Source organism: Lipotes vexillifer, unplaced genomic scaffold, assembly GCF_000442215.2.
Source record: "Lipotes vexillifer unplaced genomic scaffold, Lipotes_vexillifer_v1.1 scaffold70, whole genome shotgun sequence".
In the NCBI taxonomy this organism is placed as follows: domain Eukaryota; kingdom Metazoa; phylum Chordata; class Mammalia; order Artiodactyla; family Lipotidae; genus Lipotes; species Lipotes vexillifer.
The window spans coordinates 2925195-2940254 of record NW_006789896.1 but is presented as its reverse complement, the minus strand read 5'-3'; the positions used below and the strand labels follow the sequence as shown (position 1 = coordinate 2940254).

The window sequence follows — 15060 nt, the reverse complement described above, 5'->3', positions numbered from 1 at the left end:
TGCGCCTAGAGCCCGTGCTCCGCAGCAAGAGAAGCCACCACAATGAGAAGCCTGCGCACCACAACGAAGAGTAGCCCCCGATCGCCACAACTAGAGAAAGCCCACGCGCAGCAACGAAAGACCCAACAGAGCCTAAATGAATGAATGAATGGAATTTAGAGCATTATTTTAAAGAAAATGTATGTTCCGTACTGAATAATAAATCTCCTGTCAAGTTATCTCCTGAACAGTGTTATAATTGCATAGGCACAATCCCAAGTCTTCTGTTTCATTTGGACTATTTTCAGAATCTAGCACAGTTTGGGGTGCTAAGTAAGACACTGAATGAGATACAGATGCTACGTTTCTATCAATAAGTCAGAAGGATCCAAGTACGGAATCGTGTAAGAGAAAAGCGTGAAATTTGGACATGGGAATATTTTTAAAATATATTATTAAGTAAAAAAAAAAAAAAGCAAGTTATTATACAATACATATGATAAGCATCATGTTTTAATTCGAAACATAGAGTTTCATGCCAAGACTACTCTCCACCAAATTGTTGTCAGAGATTAAATCTGGTTGTGGGATTAAAAGGTTTTTTTTTTTTATGTTCATCTTTATTTTTCAATTTTTTTCAGTGAGTATTACTATTGTAATAAGAAAGAAAACCATTTTACTGAGCTTAATTATTACAAAGTATTTATCAATTTTCTAGCAATGAAAATTATCAATATTTATGATATATGAAAAGGCCAGGATATAAATTTCATGTAAAATCTACATATGAAAAATTTAGCAGGAAATTCAGCAAAATGAAAATAGTAATTTTTTCAAATTGGTATTATCGTTGATTTATTTTCTTTATTTTCTAAACTTTCTATGTTACAACAGTTTATTATTTTTACAGTGTTTAAAATTGGTAGATAAAGAGAAATCAGAGCAATTTGTAATAATCTGATAAAGGTGTTAGGCCATCTTAAGATGTTTTGCTTACTGTGTAGAAAACTTTGCTTACTGGAGGGACAGTGTGAATCGCCTGCATCACAGTCCCTAGCACAGCGCTGTGTGCATTCTAGGCACTTGATAAATGTTTACTGAAGGTGGATTATGTTATGAATAACTGTAGAAATTTATTATTTTTTTAAATTTATTTTATTTAGTTAGTTTTGGCCGTGTTGGGTCTTTGTTGCTGCGCAAGGATTTTCCCTAGAGAGCGGGGGGCTACTCTTCGTTTCGCTGTGCATGCTTCTCATTGTGGTGGCTTCTCTTGTTGCGGAGCACGGGTTCTAGGCGTGTGGGCTTTAGTGGTTGTGGCACGCAGGCTCAGCAGTTGTGACGCACAGGCTTAGTTGCTCTGCGGCATGTGGGATCTTCCCGGACCAGGGCTTGAACCCGTGTCCCCTGCACTAGCAGGAGGACTCTGTACCACTGTGCCACCAGGGAAGTCCCTAGAAATTTAAAACTAAAGCTAAAGAATCCGACTTCCAATGCAGGGGACGTGGGTTCAGTCCCTGGTCTGGGAACTAGGATCCCACATGCCTCGGGGCAACTAAGCCCTCGCACCTCAGTTAGAGAGCCCGCGTGCCACAAACTACAGAGCCCACACTCTCTGGAGCCTGTGCACCACAACTAGAGAGATGCCCACGCGCCACAACAAAGAGCCTGCGCATGGCATCAAAGAGCCCGCGCAACACAACAAAGATCCCGCGTGCCGCAACTAAGACCCAGAGCAGCCAAGAATTAAATAAATTAATTAAATTTAAAAAAAAATTAAAAATAAATAAATAAAGCTAAAAGCAATCTTAGTGATGATTTAGTACAACTTCTTTACGTTATAGCCAAGGCTATTGATGTCCGCTGACACTAATCTACCCAGTATTTTGCAACTAGTTAGTGGCAAAGCAAGTACTGTAACTGGTCAACCAACCCTAGGCTGATGCCAATTCAGCCACTTCCTAGAAGTCAGATAATAGGAAGATGTTCATGCCCTAAAGATCCAGTAGCTGCAGTAGAAGCGCAAGGAGGGTTCAGCCCTTGAAATGCACTGAGAGGGAGGGAGATGCGGCTGAGCCTTGGCGAGAGTGTTCACCCTCGTGGCTGTTTCATTCTGGCTGGTCACTGGGCAGCAGGTTGGTCACTTCTGTACTCTGGCAGTTGTGGAACTTGTTTGGAAGCTGCTCATTTGGGTGCAGTATGGTATTTTGGTGTTTCCTTTTCAGCAAACTAAATAAATTGGAGCAATTGGAGGAACTGAACCTAAGTGGAAACAGGCTTAAAACCATCCCCACGACCATCGCAAACTGCAAAAGGCTGCACACGCTGGTGGCGCACTCCAACCACATTAGCATTTTCCCAGAAATACTGCAGTTGCCTCAGATACAGGTACTTCTGTGCGCTGGGATGATGGCTGGGGGTGATGGGAGGGGTGTGACTGAGACAGTTCTCTTCTCCTAAGGAAGAGGAAAGTGGCGGTTTGGGATCACAGTATATTTAATTGACTTCTGGGAAGGAATTAAATTCCCTTTGAGGATATGGTAGGACATTGACCCTTAGGGAGTTAAGAATTAACTTAATCTCTGTGTTTTCCTCTCAGTTTGTAGACCTAAGTTGCAACGACTTGACCGAAATCCTGATTCCAGAGGCTCTGCCTGCTACTTTACAAGACCTGGACCTAACTGGAAATACAAATCTGGTTCTGGAACACAAGACGCTAGACACATTTAGGTAGGAAGACTTAGGAAGTTGAATCCACATGTGCTGTAACTCCCACCAGCCTTGTGTGGTTCTTCTTAAGGACTGTGGAGACCTCAGTTCATTAAAGGAGTAGAATGAATTAGATCATATAGCCCCTCAGTTCTCTTCTTTTAGTCAGTTTTCAATGGGTGTTCTGTCCAGCAGTCAGCCCATAGATATTCGAACTCAACATCGTGGGTACTGCTCAGCCGTACCCCAGTATCTTTACAGGGCAGGTGTGAGGCTGCACCCCACAGGCCTGCAAGCCCTGTACTTGCCCAACCTCGAGACCAAAGAAAGAGCCCAGAGTCAGCAACAGAGACATCATGTTTTAACGGGTAGGAGGATCTTACATGTCTGAAGCAAGGTCCCGGAGCAACACCCCACCGTGTGCAGCATCTGGTGGGCAGGACATGGTAGTGTCTTTACTACTGGGGGAGAGGGAGGTTACCAGTTATAGAGGGAGGTTGGCTCATCAGTTACCTGGGAAACGAGCAGAGGCACGCCCCCTTGCCACCCCTTTGATAAACTCTCATAGTAGAGAGAGTTCTGATCTAAAGATGAGAACAGTCACTAGCTGGGGCCGAGTGAAGCAGGGTGGGGAGGTAGGTATGCAGGCATTTACCGATCAGGCTCTGTGATTCAGAGGGAAGGTCAGTCAGGCGAGTAGGGTGTGGGTGAGGCAGGCACTGGTTGGGCAGGGTCGTACAGAGAGCAACAGAACAGCCATCCTGAGTGGGTGTGATTATACAGCAGGCATAGGTAATTTAGGTGGCACAGATCACATTACATTACATCTAAGACAATGCAAGCTCATTCATTGTACCAAGACTTCACTGTATCAAAATACTTAAAATAAGTAGACAGTTGAAACTTAGAAATTTTTGTTGTGCTTAGTTTTTCATTGAAATGAACGGCATTGATTGTAACAAAATTGGCCCCTATTTCTTCCTCCTACCCCTTTCCTCTCTCTTCTTTTTTTTTTTTTTTTTTTTTTTTTTTTGCCATCTGCGGGCCTCTCACTGCTGTGGCCTCTCCCGTTGCGGAGCACAGGCTCCGGACGCGCAGGCTCAGCAGCCATGGCTCACGGGCCCAGCCGCTCCGCGGCATGTGGGATCTTCCCGGACTGGGGCACGAACCCGTGTCCCCTGCATCGGCAGGCGGACCCTCAACCACTGTGCCATCAAGGAAGCCCTCTCTCTCTCTCCTTGGCCAGTGGGTCAGCATACTACTTTCTTTGGCCTCTCTGGAAATTAGTCTTGGTCTGTCAACAGATTATTTTATAAAAACGTAAATTATTGTTGAGATAGCTTCTGTAAAGTACAGAAGCATATACGGTTTAAACTTCCCTTCCTCCACTTCCCACAGCCATATCACCACCCTGAAAATTGATCAGAAACCTTTGCCAACCACTGATTCTACAGTTACATCAACCTTCTGGAGCCATGGACTGGCTGAGATGGCAGGGCAGAGAAACAAGTGAGTATCGTGGCCATGGAGACTGAGAAAGTTCCCCTGACATCTGGGAAAGGATCTGGTGCTGAAAGCTAGGCCATGTTGTTCTCCTGTTGGACATAAACAAATCACAGAATGCCAGCATCAGATAAGATTCCTCTGAGACCATGATCCAATAAGACAAAACAAAATGAATGTGCAGTCCACAAAACACCCACACCCCATCTCATGACTAAGCTGGGTGACTCCTACTTTCTTTATCAATCACAGCTTTGTCCCCATGCTAATCTTCTTTCCCTGTAGATAAGATTTATTGAGGTACCCAACCATAGAATAGCCCTGCTTTTTGACAGCACCCAATCTAGTATGATCCCCCACTTTGTTAGATCTTCCCCAAAATGACCCAGGCAGACACAAATCCTGTACTAGAGTTTTTCCAATACCCTCTTATATACCCCAGAGTCCCATGGTGTGCTTTCTCTTGTTGCAAGGCATAATAAACTCAACTTCTGCAGCCACAGGTATGTTGTGCACCTGGGGGAGTCTTTGGCTGAAAGGTGTTGATACTAGTCCTTAATCACTACGAAGAGAAAACATCTAATTTTCCCAGCCTTCCACAGCATTGCAGAGCTAATACGTACTGCTCCTGAATGTGGCTGAATTCCCCCTTTTCTTATGGCATCAACTCTTTAAGATGCTGCTTACTTATCTTCTGTAACACTTTTTTCATGTGTAGATTAGGATTTACTACTATTCTTCTCCACCCTCAATCAATACTTAGTTTTTTAAAGAAGCCTCCCTGGAGAGGAATGCTTTACCACTAACTTTCTTCGTTGTTTGTCTTTCTCCTGTTTCTGTGATAGGCTATGTATATCTGCTCTAGCTGTGGATAACTTTGCAGAGGGCGTGGGAGCTGTGTATGGCATGTTTGATGGGGACCGAAATGAGGAGCTCCCTCGCCTACTCCAGTGTACCATGGCAGATGTGCTTTTGGAAGAGGTACAGCAGTCAACAAATGACACAGTTTTCATGGCTCACACCTTCTTGGTATCTCACAGGTAAGCAGGTGGGTTGAATAATTCCTAACTCGGCCCTGCTTTTGGAAAATAAATCTCACTAAGCCAGAAGGTCAGGGTCTCAATTATAAGTACAGGGGCAAGGTGAGATTTTGTTCTTTGTTCTGTGACCATTCTCTCCATCAGCACGGAATGTGGGGACTTTGGCTCTTTAAAGAGCCTGTGGAGGCATCTGTTTTCTCTGTTGAAACGGAAGGCTGCTGAGAATCTGGAAAGCCCAGAAATCATGCGCAAAATGTTGTGTGTGTGTATGCGCATTTTGGGGAAGGAAGGTGGTAATCCTTTTATAAGAGACCTACAAAAGGTTAAGCACTCATCAGACTCTTGTGTTTAAAATACTTATTATTGGGGATTTACCAAGTAATCTCCTCACTGAAGTCTAAGCCACTTAAGGGCAAAAACCCTATAAACCAAGCTGTTGAAAATCTCATAGTGGCTAATAGAGCATCTTGCACGTCAGGTGGGCTGCATAAAGGGTACATACAACTGAGAGGGTGTACCTTTGTATAATCAAGGTTGAAACGGAACAACCTGGAGCCCGAGGTGCTTTTATCTGTCATTATAACACAAAGATGTTGGGAAAGGAGTCTATTTTTCAGTAATAGAATTGAGCCTAGGGACTTGGCAAAATAAAGGGTGTGGGAAAGGAAATTCAGTTTATGAAGCACTTCCCAAGAGCTGGGCACTGTACCAAGCATTTTCCGTACTGTATCTTTAATTTTCAAAACGAGCTGTGGAGGTGGGTATTTTAATCAGAAAAATTTCTCGGAGCATCAACTTGCTGAGGATCTATAGCCCATAAATGGCAGAGCTGGAATTTGAAACCAGATCTTTCAGATAGCATCTGCTCTATACTTAGCATTGTGTACCAAGCGCTGAGGGGGATGGATGCCATGTGTATGGGAGAAATACAAGGAAAATTATGGGCCTTCCTTCAGGGAACTTACAGCCTAAGTAAGTGGTTCACAAAGTGTTGTTCTAGGACTAGCAGCCTCAGCATCACCGGAAACTTATTGGAATGTAGATTATTGGGCCAGCCCCTTACCCACTGAATCAGAAACTCTGGGGGTGGGCCCAGAGTTGTCTTGAACAAGCCCTTCAGGTGTTTCTTGAACAAGCCCTTCAGGTAGCCCTTCAGGCTACCGTTGGAAGCCACCGAATTAGGTCATTGTAGTCTGTGATCAGACAAGCAGAAGCAACAGAGAAAGCCGCACCTTGTCTCCTCTACCCGGACCCTTTTGGTAAAATTTCTCAGCTAAGAGTAGAAGGCAAGGTTGTCTTCACCATCATCACCCACATCAAGAGGCTGCCTTCAGACAGAGGAGGGTGAGGCAGCTTCAGTCACACAGCAAAATAACGAGGGAGTCATGGACATGAAGGACCGCTGCTTTCTTCTAAAACTAGCTGCCATGTTTTCATTTTCTTTTCTTTCTCAACAGGAAATTAGGAATGGCTGGCCAGAAGCTGGGCTCTTCTGCTCTCCTTTGTTATATCCGCCCTGACACTGCCGATACAACAAGTAGCTTTAGCTTGACCGTGGCCAACGTTGGCACGTGCCAAGCAGTCCTGTGCCGAAGTGGGAAGCCACTGCCCCTGTCTAAAGTCTTCAGCCTGGAACAGGACCCAGAGGAGGCTCAGAGGGTGAAGGACCAAAAAGCCATCATAACAGAGGTGAATCTTGCTCTCCACCGGTCACTTCCGCTCCCCGAATCTAATGAATACTGTTCTGCATAGAACAGTGAACGTCCATTTTCTTCCTATCAAGCCCTGTAAATTGTATCCAATCCTGAAAATAGTAATAAAAGAAAATCTAATGAGCAGCTAATGACTAGCAGAAAGAAAAAGGAAATTAATTAGAAATGAAAAATCCTAATTTGTGGTCCTTGAGACTTATATATAGCATGTAAAATAAATGTAAATGTCCTCCTTGGTTAATTTTCATCTGGTTTGTTATTCCAAACAGAAGAAAAAAAGTTATATAGTTTGACATCCCTGTTCTGAAATGAAAAGTTTCACAGTATTTTTCCTTTTTATATTGTATATGGCTTAGTATACTCTGGTATTGTTTTTTTTTTTTTAATAAAGAAGCATCAGTATCTCTATAACTTTTCTCCCTTTTCAGAAGTTAGCATAACATTTTTGCTTTCAAAAAGACTTTAGCAGTTACATGTGGACATTGTTGACTGCAAAGCAGAATTTTGTTCAGATCTTTTGTCCATTTTTAATTGGATTGTTTGTTTCTTTATTGTTGAGTTCTTTGTGTATTTTGGATACAAGTCCTTATCCGAAATGTTTTGCAAATATTTTCTCCTGGTCTGTGGCTTGTCTTTCATTCTTTTAACAGTGTCTTTTGCAGAGCAGAAGTTTCTAGTTTAATGAAGTCCCGCTTACCAATTTTCTTCTTTCATGGGTCATGCTTTTGGTGTTGTATCTAAAAACTCATTGCCAAACCCAAAGTCACTTAGATTTTCTTCTGTGTTATCTTCTAGAAGTTTACATTTAGGTCTGTGTTTTATTTTGAATTAATTTTTGTGAAAGGTGTAAGCTGCTCCATGTCTAGGTTTTTTTTCTTTTTTGGCATGTGAATGTCCAGTTGACACAGCACCGTGTTTTGAAATAGACTGTCCTTTCTTCACTGAATTGCCTTGGCTCCTTTGTCAAAGATCAGTCGACTATATGTGTGGGTCCACTTCTAGGCTGTCTGTTCTGTCAGAATTCTGTAATAAGGACTATAAAAGATTCCATCCAGGGACGCACAAAACCAAAAAAGTATCATTATAATGTGGTTGATGCTATGGAGATTCTGGAAATTTGGTCTTAGGAGAGTCTTTCAGTCAAAACAAATGAAAGATAGAAGATAATTTTTTGCATGATTAGTCTATTACAGAATTTAGATAATGTTGTTCAGATTGTTCTTAGGGAGTCCTGGACAAGTAGGAAACATTTTTATAACTACAGACATTTATTGTTTTCTTGTTATTTGCTAAGCATTGTACTTTCACTGTTTTGTTTAAGCTTCACAATAACCCCCATGAAAGAAGTGCTTTTATTTTCATTTTACGGGTGAGGAAAATAAGATTATAAATTTCGAGAGTTTGTGACAAATTCTGATAAATGAGGCAGGATTTTCACCCAAAGAATGACTCCAACTATGAAATTAGTATATTGAGGGCTTTAGCAATTTTATTTGGTTTTATCTTGAGGAGAAATCAATATGAAGCATCTGGCAGATAAACATTCCCAGCCTGCAACCAGGGTTATTCCTTTTCCTCTGAGTTTAGAATTACATCGTTCTTGGTACAACCATTACAGAGTAGGTAAATTATGCCACAGATTTCAGACTTTAGGCATTATTCAGTGCTTTAGCTATAAAAATTCTCTTAGCCATTTACTATCTTCAGTCCCAACTCTGCCTTTAAATGAGAAGTCATATTTAGTGACCTATCTGAGTTTTGGCCCCTCCAAGAATACTAGTGATGGGGAATTGATAGTTTTGATTATTGTTTTTCTAACAGATGTTTCTCTATTGAAGAACATGCTGAGGCCTATACTTCATGTTAGAGCAAATATCTTTTGAGATGGAGGTGCCTTTTAGCCACTTAATTTTAATTGGTTTTAACTCAGTCCTCTGAACTATTTGCAGAATAATACCCATTTGATATTTTGTCCTTTTAGAATTCTATACATTTATTTTTCATAAGTCCACTTAAAATTACACAGATCCTAGGAAAAACCACATAACATGTCAATTCTGTTTTATTGTAGAGCCCTAAGCATTGTGATCTAGAGAGATATAAAATTTGGTGTCATTGTTGCTTGTTTCTCAGAGTTTGCATTCTGCTTGTCTCTAGGACAACAAAGTGAATGGGGTAACCTGCTGTACCCGGCTGCTGGGCTGTACATACCTCTACCCTTGGATCCTCCCCAAGCCCCACATATCTTCCACTCCACTTACCATTCAGGATGAGTTGCTGATTCTGGGAAACAAAGCATTGTGGGAACACTTGTCATACACAGAAGCAGTCAATGCAGTGTGCCATGTACAAGACCCATTAGCGGCTGCCAAGAAGCTGTGCACATTAGCGCAGAGCTATGGTTGTCAGGACAATGTGGGTGCGATGGTGGTTTATTTGAACGTTGGCGAGGAAGGCTGCACTTGTGAAATGAATGGGCTCACCCTCCCAGGTCCTGTGGGATTTGCTTCAACCGCTGTCATCAAGGACCCACCCAAGCCAACCACTCCTTCCTCCAGTAGTGGTATTGCCTCTGAGTTCAGCAGCGAGATGTCCACTTCAGAGGTGAGCAGTGAGGTGGGATCCACTGCTTCTGACGAACATAACACTGTTGGCCTGGATGCTGGCTTGCTTTCAAGGCCAGAGAGGCGCTGCAGCCTCCACCCAACGCCCACCTCAGGGGTGTTTCAGCGCCAGCCGTCTTGTGCGACTTTCTCCAGTAACCAGTCTGACAACGGCCTGGACAGTGATGACGACCAGCCCGTTGAAGGGGTCATGACCAATGGCAGCAAGGTGGAAGTAGAAGTAGATATCCACTGCTGTAGGGGGAGGCAGCTTGAGCACTCTCCCACTCTTAGGGAGAATTCTCCTACCTTGTGCCTCGAGGAACGTGCTAGAGGGTTAGTTTTTGGGATCCGAAGACAGAACAGTGTGAATAGTGGCATCCTTCTGCCAGTGAGCAAAGACAAGACGGAGTTACAGAAGTCTCCCTCCACTTCCTGTCTCTACGGAAAGAAACTCTCCAATGGCTCGATTGTGCCCCTGGAAGATAGCCTGAACCTCATCGAAGTGGCCACAGAAGCACCCAGGAAGAAAACCGGCTATTTTGCTGCCCCTGCTCAGCTGGAGCCAGAGGACCAGTTCGTTGTTCCTCGTGACCTCGAAGAAGAAGTGAAGGAACAAATGAAGCACCACCAGGAAAGCAGGCCTGAGCCTGATTCCAGCGAAGAGGGTCGGACCGAGCTCGCAGAGGAGTTTGACACGGCGCTGTAGTACTCCCCTGGGGGCCGCGGCACTGGGAAGGCTGTGAGGTGTGGGGTAGGGCACCCTGCCAGGCGCACTCTGCCTCTGCATTTCTAAACCACAGATGAGAGTTGGGTAGAACTCGGAGCCAGAAATGGTGAGAGCTGTCAGGGTCTTTCTCTGGATAAGCTAGTAAACACCATCAGTGTTCAGTTTCACATTTAACCTGCATTGGGATCCCCAGGGCTACTGGGGAGCAGGCAGGTATTGCCCTGTACCAGTCCTACCACCTGCCATTAACCCTTTCTCTCCTAGGATAATTTTGAGAATTTGCCTGCCTGGGCAGGAAAGGGACTATTTCTGTGGAGGAAATAACTGAAGATTGATTCCCTTTACTGATTGCTGCTGTTGGATCTCCGTGACAGAGAAATCACCTTATATCGCAACCTGACGGGATGCAACGTGACTAGTCACATGGCTTTTCCTTCTTCTCTACGAGAACACAGCCTATCAAAATGATGTTTATTGGAAATGTAGAACCAATCAAACAGATAATTTATGTATGTGATGTAGTGAGAGCACTTTTCATTGACTGTGAACTTTTTATTTTTGAATCTGCCCGGGAGCCAGTCTTCTTAGAGGCAGCCCAGCGCCTTTGTCCACAGGCAGGATGATCGTCAGGTGTTGGCGCCGGCTGTGAGGGTTCTAGGAGGTTCTAGGAGGGGCCCTGGGAAATTGATTTAACTGTTGGATGTCAGACTGTGAACGTTTCTGAGACAGGGGAGTAGGACCTTCTTTGGGGGATGAAGATGAGGAAGGAGTGAGGACTAATACTACATCCCCCCAAATCACAGAAAGAGAATAACTCCTTGACAAATGTGACACCTGCTAGGAACCTCCCAGCAGGTCACAAAAGAGGCATTTGGGGATTGGCCTCTTTCCATAACATGTGATGGAGGTGGCAGTCAGCCTCCTAGCACGTAGGGCCCAGGCTGCTGCTGCTTACATCCAAGTAACCTTGAGTTATAGATGACTCTGAACAGACTGAGGCCGAACGAGCACAGATGGATGGATGGAGCTTCCCGGTTAGGCAGGTTCCTTCTCGTACTCTAGAGCAGAGAGATGGTTTTCTAAAACATCAGGAGTGAGTTGAGGGTTCACCTCTTAATGTTTAACAGAGTCTTCTTCTGAAAATGCTTATCCGTCTCACATGGTTTCACAGTACTGGGCTCAATTTCTGAAAGACTTAATTGAGAATATCCTAAGCTTACAGAAAACCTGGTTTACTGATTTTTTTTGCACATTCCATGTAACCCTTGCAAAATGCAGTTCCTTCCATAATTCTGTTCTGTTGCCTTTTCTTTTAGAAGATTTACTTAGGAAAATTAATTCCTCTTTATTCCTGCGAAGTTTTGACATTGGTTAATGTTACCCAGTGGGGAATGTGCTTTGAATTTTTAAATACTTTCACAATTAAAAAGAAAATAGAGTGGAACCATTTTTAATTTGTTTCATGAGAAACAAAATGTTAAAGATAAGGTTAATCTATACATATATTTGTCTTTTTTTGGGGGGGGCGGGGGGAAGTTTTGTTAAAGCAGTGGTAGAAAACCAGATGACCACTCCACAAATAGTTATGTATCCTCATCTTCTCAGAGGCCCCGTACCCATGTGCGTGTGTCAGTGGGGTACACTCTTGGGGGTTCCATACCAATGGCTGTCTAGTGTTCAACCCATCAAGGATCTGAATTTGAGTCCCCAAATTACCAGGAACACAACTTTTCTGTGTCAAACTACTGGTTAGCTACTGCAAAATTTTAGAACTCAGGTCTTGATTTGAAGTGGGGAACATAGTGGTTCATGCAAAGTTCAGGTGCTGTAAGAAAGATGGGAACAGTAGTATGTTGCCGCCTTATTTTTTAATAGAAAAATTGGGGGGGGATGAAAATGAAGGAAAAAACCCAAGATGACAGTGTTGGAAATTATTTTGGGAATATACCACTTAACTAGTATAGTCTTTTAAAAATTGTCCTTTATCTGTGAACCTTTTCTTGTCTTTGTTTCCCACCCTACTAATTGGAACCACCACAAAACCCAGTTATGAAACGACTTCACTAAAAGTAAATGTGTTTACTTTTTAGTCAGAAGGACCCTAAAGTTCCAAATGTTCCTTTATGTGGTAGATTTATGTTCAGGAAATGTTAGGTTGTTTGAAAACCTTTAATATAGGCTACACCAAAACTGACTACTCTTTTTTGTAACTTCCTTTGATTCATTTCCCTCTGTAATTGCTCTTTGTTAAAACAGGGGATGAAAAGGCCATAGCCCATCACCAAAAATACACAGAACTCTTTTGACCTATGAAGTCATTTACAGTTGTTGTGTGATCTGATTAGGTTGTCAGGTGGTGAAAGCCAGTAATCTGTCTCCAGGTGAATGTAATCTACTTCCCAGGACTTCACCCAGAGGATGTGTTCCCCAGGTGGGCAGAGGCCCGTTGATCTCTAGCCCAGAGATTCCGGCCTCTGCATGATTCTCAGGTCCTTGTGCGTACCTCCCATTTAATAGAGACATTTAAGAGAATTTCTGAAAGAACATCACTCCTGCTTAATGGGAGCAGTCCAGGAGTCCCATGGAAGAAAGAAAAATACACAAGTCTTGGCAGCCATGGTATTTTTATTTTTATCCAAATGGATTGAAAATACATTTGAAAATTTGAATGCTAGTATGTCATACATCTACCGTGCTACCATAGAGTCATTGAATTGCCACTCCTCATTACAAGCGAGGGCTTTATTATACTACTGTAGTGTGTATGTGTGCAATAAGTTGATGAATTCATTTTCCTGGTGTATAGAAGAGCCAACACAAGCAGCTTGGTAATCATTGGGTGCTATTTTCTAGGAGATGGAGCCAGGGAGGTTTGGCTGATCTACTGAATATCAAAAGATGCCCTTCTTTCCATGTAGGCTTTCAGCAAAAGCAGGTACTTGGAAGCCACAGGCTCACCTTCTCTATTTACTCAATAATTACTAATGAAGAGACCTCCATAAGGGAGCACTTGGCTGTTATTGATAAATGTACCAATTATTAAATAGTCTCCAAGCCATTCAGTGATGTCCTCAGCATCACTATAGAACTGTCTTGTGTCACTTTTTACTTCCCTCTGGGTGGGGACTTTCAGAATCCCCCAATGGCAAGTTAATCTTTCTCTCCAGTTAGTGACTTTTGCCCCATAGTTGGGTAAGCACTTCCTGGGTTGAGAAAAGCAGCTACAGTAATTCCTGCTCTGTTTCCCTCATTTGATGATCATTCAGTCACACATAAGCTCCTTCAAAATTTCATGCACTTCTCTCAGAAGCTGTAGGGTTTTCTCTCACTGTTGCCAGTGGATGTCATCCAGACAGTGAGTTCATGTCTTATGGTTTTGTGCAATCATTGTCATATTGTAGTCCTAAGACTCATTATAGTGTATTTTTGATATTTTTGAAATGTGTTAAATTTTTTAATTCAATAATATGAGCCAGAGCATGTTGCAGCAAATCTATTGTTTGTAAAAAAAAAATAATAATAATAAATAACAATAATAATAAAGAAAATAAAATGGGATCTTTTTCATGGCTTTGTTTTAAAATGGAATGAGTACCTGTTATTTTATAAGTACTTTATTTTAGCATGAAACTGTAATTTTCTCTAACTTGTATGTGAAATTAGTTTCTTAACCAAAAGCACCTTTAGGATCTTTCTGCTTTTTCTTGTTGTAGGGGAAGATAACAAATGAAACCACATTCCATAACACTCTATGAAGCAATGAGTTAAGGCAAGAATAAATATTTTTGATCACCATTTAAGCTGAAATAGCAATAAAGATTTTTTACATTAAGAAATATTATATTCTGACTTGGTTTATATGTTTAAAGAAATCCCAAAGACAGGAAGCATGGTCCTTATTTCCATGCAGGTTATTAGCTGACTAGAGGGAACTTAATTTGTAAATAATCTACAGCTCCTCTTAAACAAACCACAGAACTACCAGTGATACAGAGGAACTAAATGGGTAATCTGGCCATCTTGTCTGTCCTAATGGCTTTGGTGTTAGAGTTTAAGACAGTGGTGAGTTTTGGCTCACACAGTACGTGTAATCTAGCTAAGCCTCTAAATTGTTCCCCTCCCCTCTCCCCATTGGTTGTCTCCCATAATCTCTGGACTTCCAAGCAAGATTAGCTACCTCTCACTCCAAATAAAGGCCCAGTTGAAATCATTTTGCAGGTTTCCTCTTTGTTTAGCAGAATGAAATTTTGAAAACTTGGCTCACCAACTGTTCCTTGAGCACCTCCAATGTGCTGGGCTCAATCATGACACGTACACCTGCCTACCGGGTGGCAGAAGTGAACTTCTCTGGGTGTGTTCTCTCCTTCGTGTGATATTGTCTCCCTGGAACATCACACCCCACAAGAGGACGTTAGTCACTCAGAACACTTTCCCGTGTGTGATTCACTGGGTCTGAGTTTTTCCTCTGCTACTTAAAAAGATTTGACTTTAGGCAAGTTCACCTCTCCAAGGCAGGTATTTTTTTCTCGATTGTTAAATGGAGATAATAGTCTCTCTCTCAACAGCTGTGAGCTAAAATGAGCTGATGTCAACAAATGCTTCCTTAGCTCAGTACTGGACCCGGCACAGTGAGCACTCAATGAAATGTCAACCATTGGGCGAGCCACTTAGCCTTCTTGAATCTTCATTTCATCTGTAAAATGTGAGTAAGAAATCTTGACCTGCCAACCTGCCAAGTGGTAGTAACTAAGGCAAGTTTTGCTAAGGCATTTTGAATGTCGCTACAG

General features: G+C 42.5%; 1 protein-coding gene across 2 annotated transcripts in view; it reads left to right on the top strand.

The window, feature by feature from the left end:
- Positions 1-10252, top strand: part of PHLPP2 (PH domain and leucine rich repeat protein phosphatase 2) — a 69676-nt gene extending 59424 nt beyond the window's left edge. For both annotated transcript variants that reach the window (XM_007462974.1, XM_007462975.1), the window contains 6 exons: positions 2202-2364; positions 2576-2706; positions 4084-4194; positions 5034-5228; positions 6686-6917; positions 9098-10252. In XM_007462974.1, the coding sequence (XP_007463036.1) occupies positions 2202-2364; positions 2576-2706; positions 4084-4194; positions 5034-5228; positions 6686-6917; positions 9098-10252 (1987 nt within the window). The remainder of the gene's footprint in view (positions 1-2201; positions 2365-2575; positions 2707-4083; positions 4195-5033; positions 5229-6685; positions 6918-9097) is intronic.
- Positions 10253-15060: the final 4808 nt, after the last annotated feature.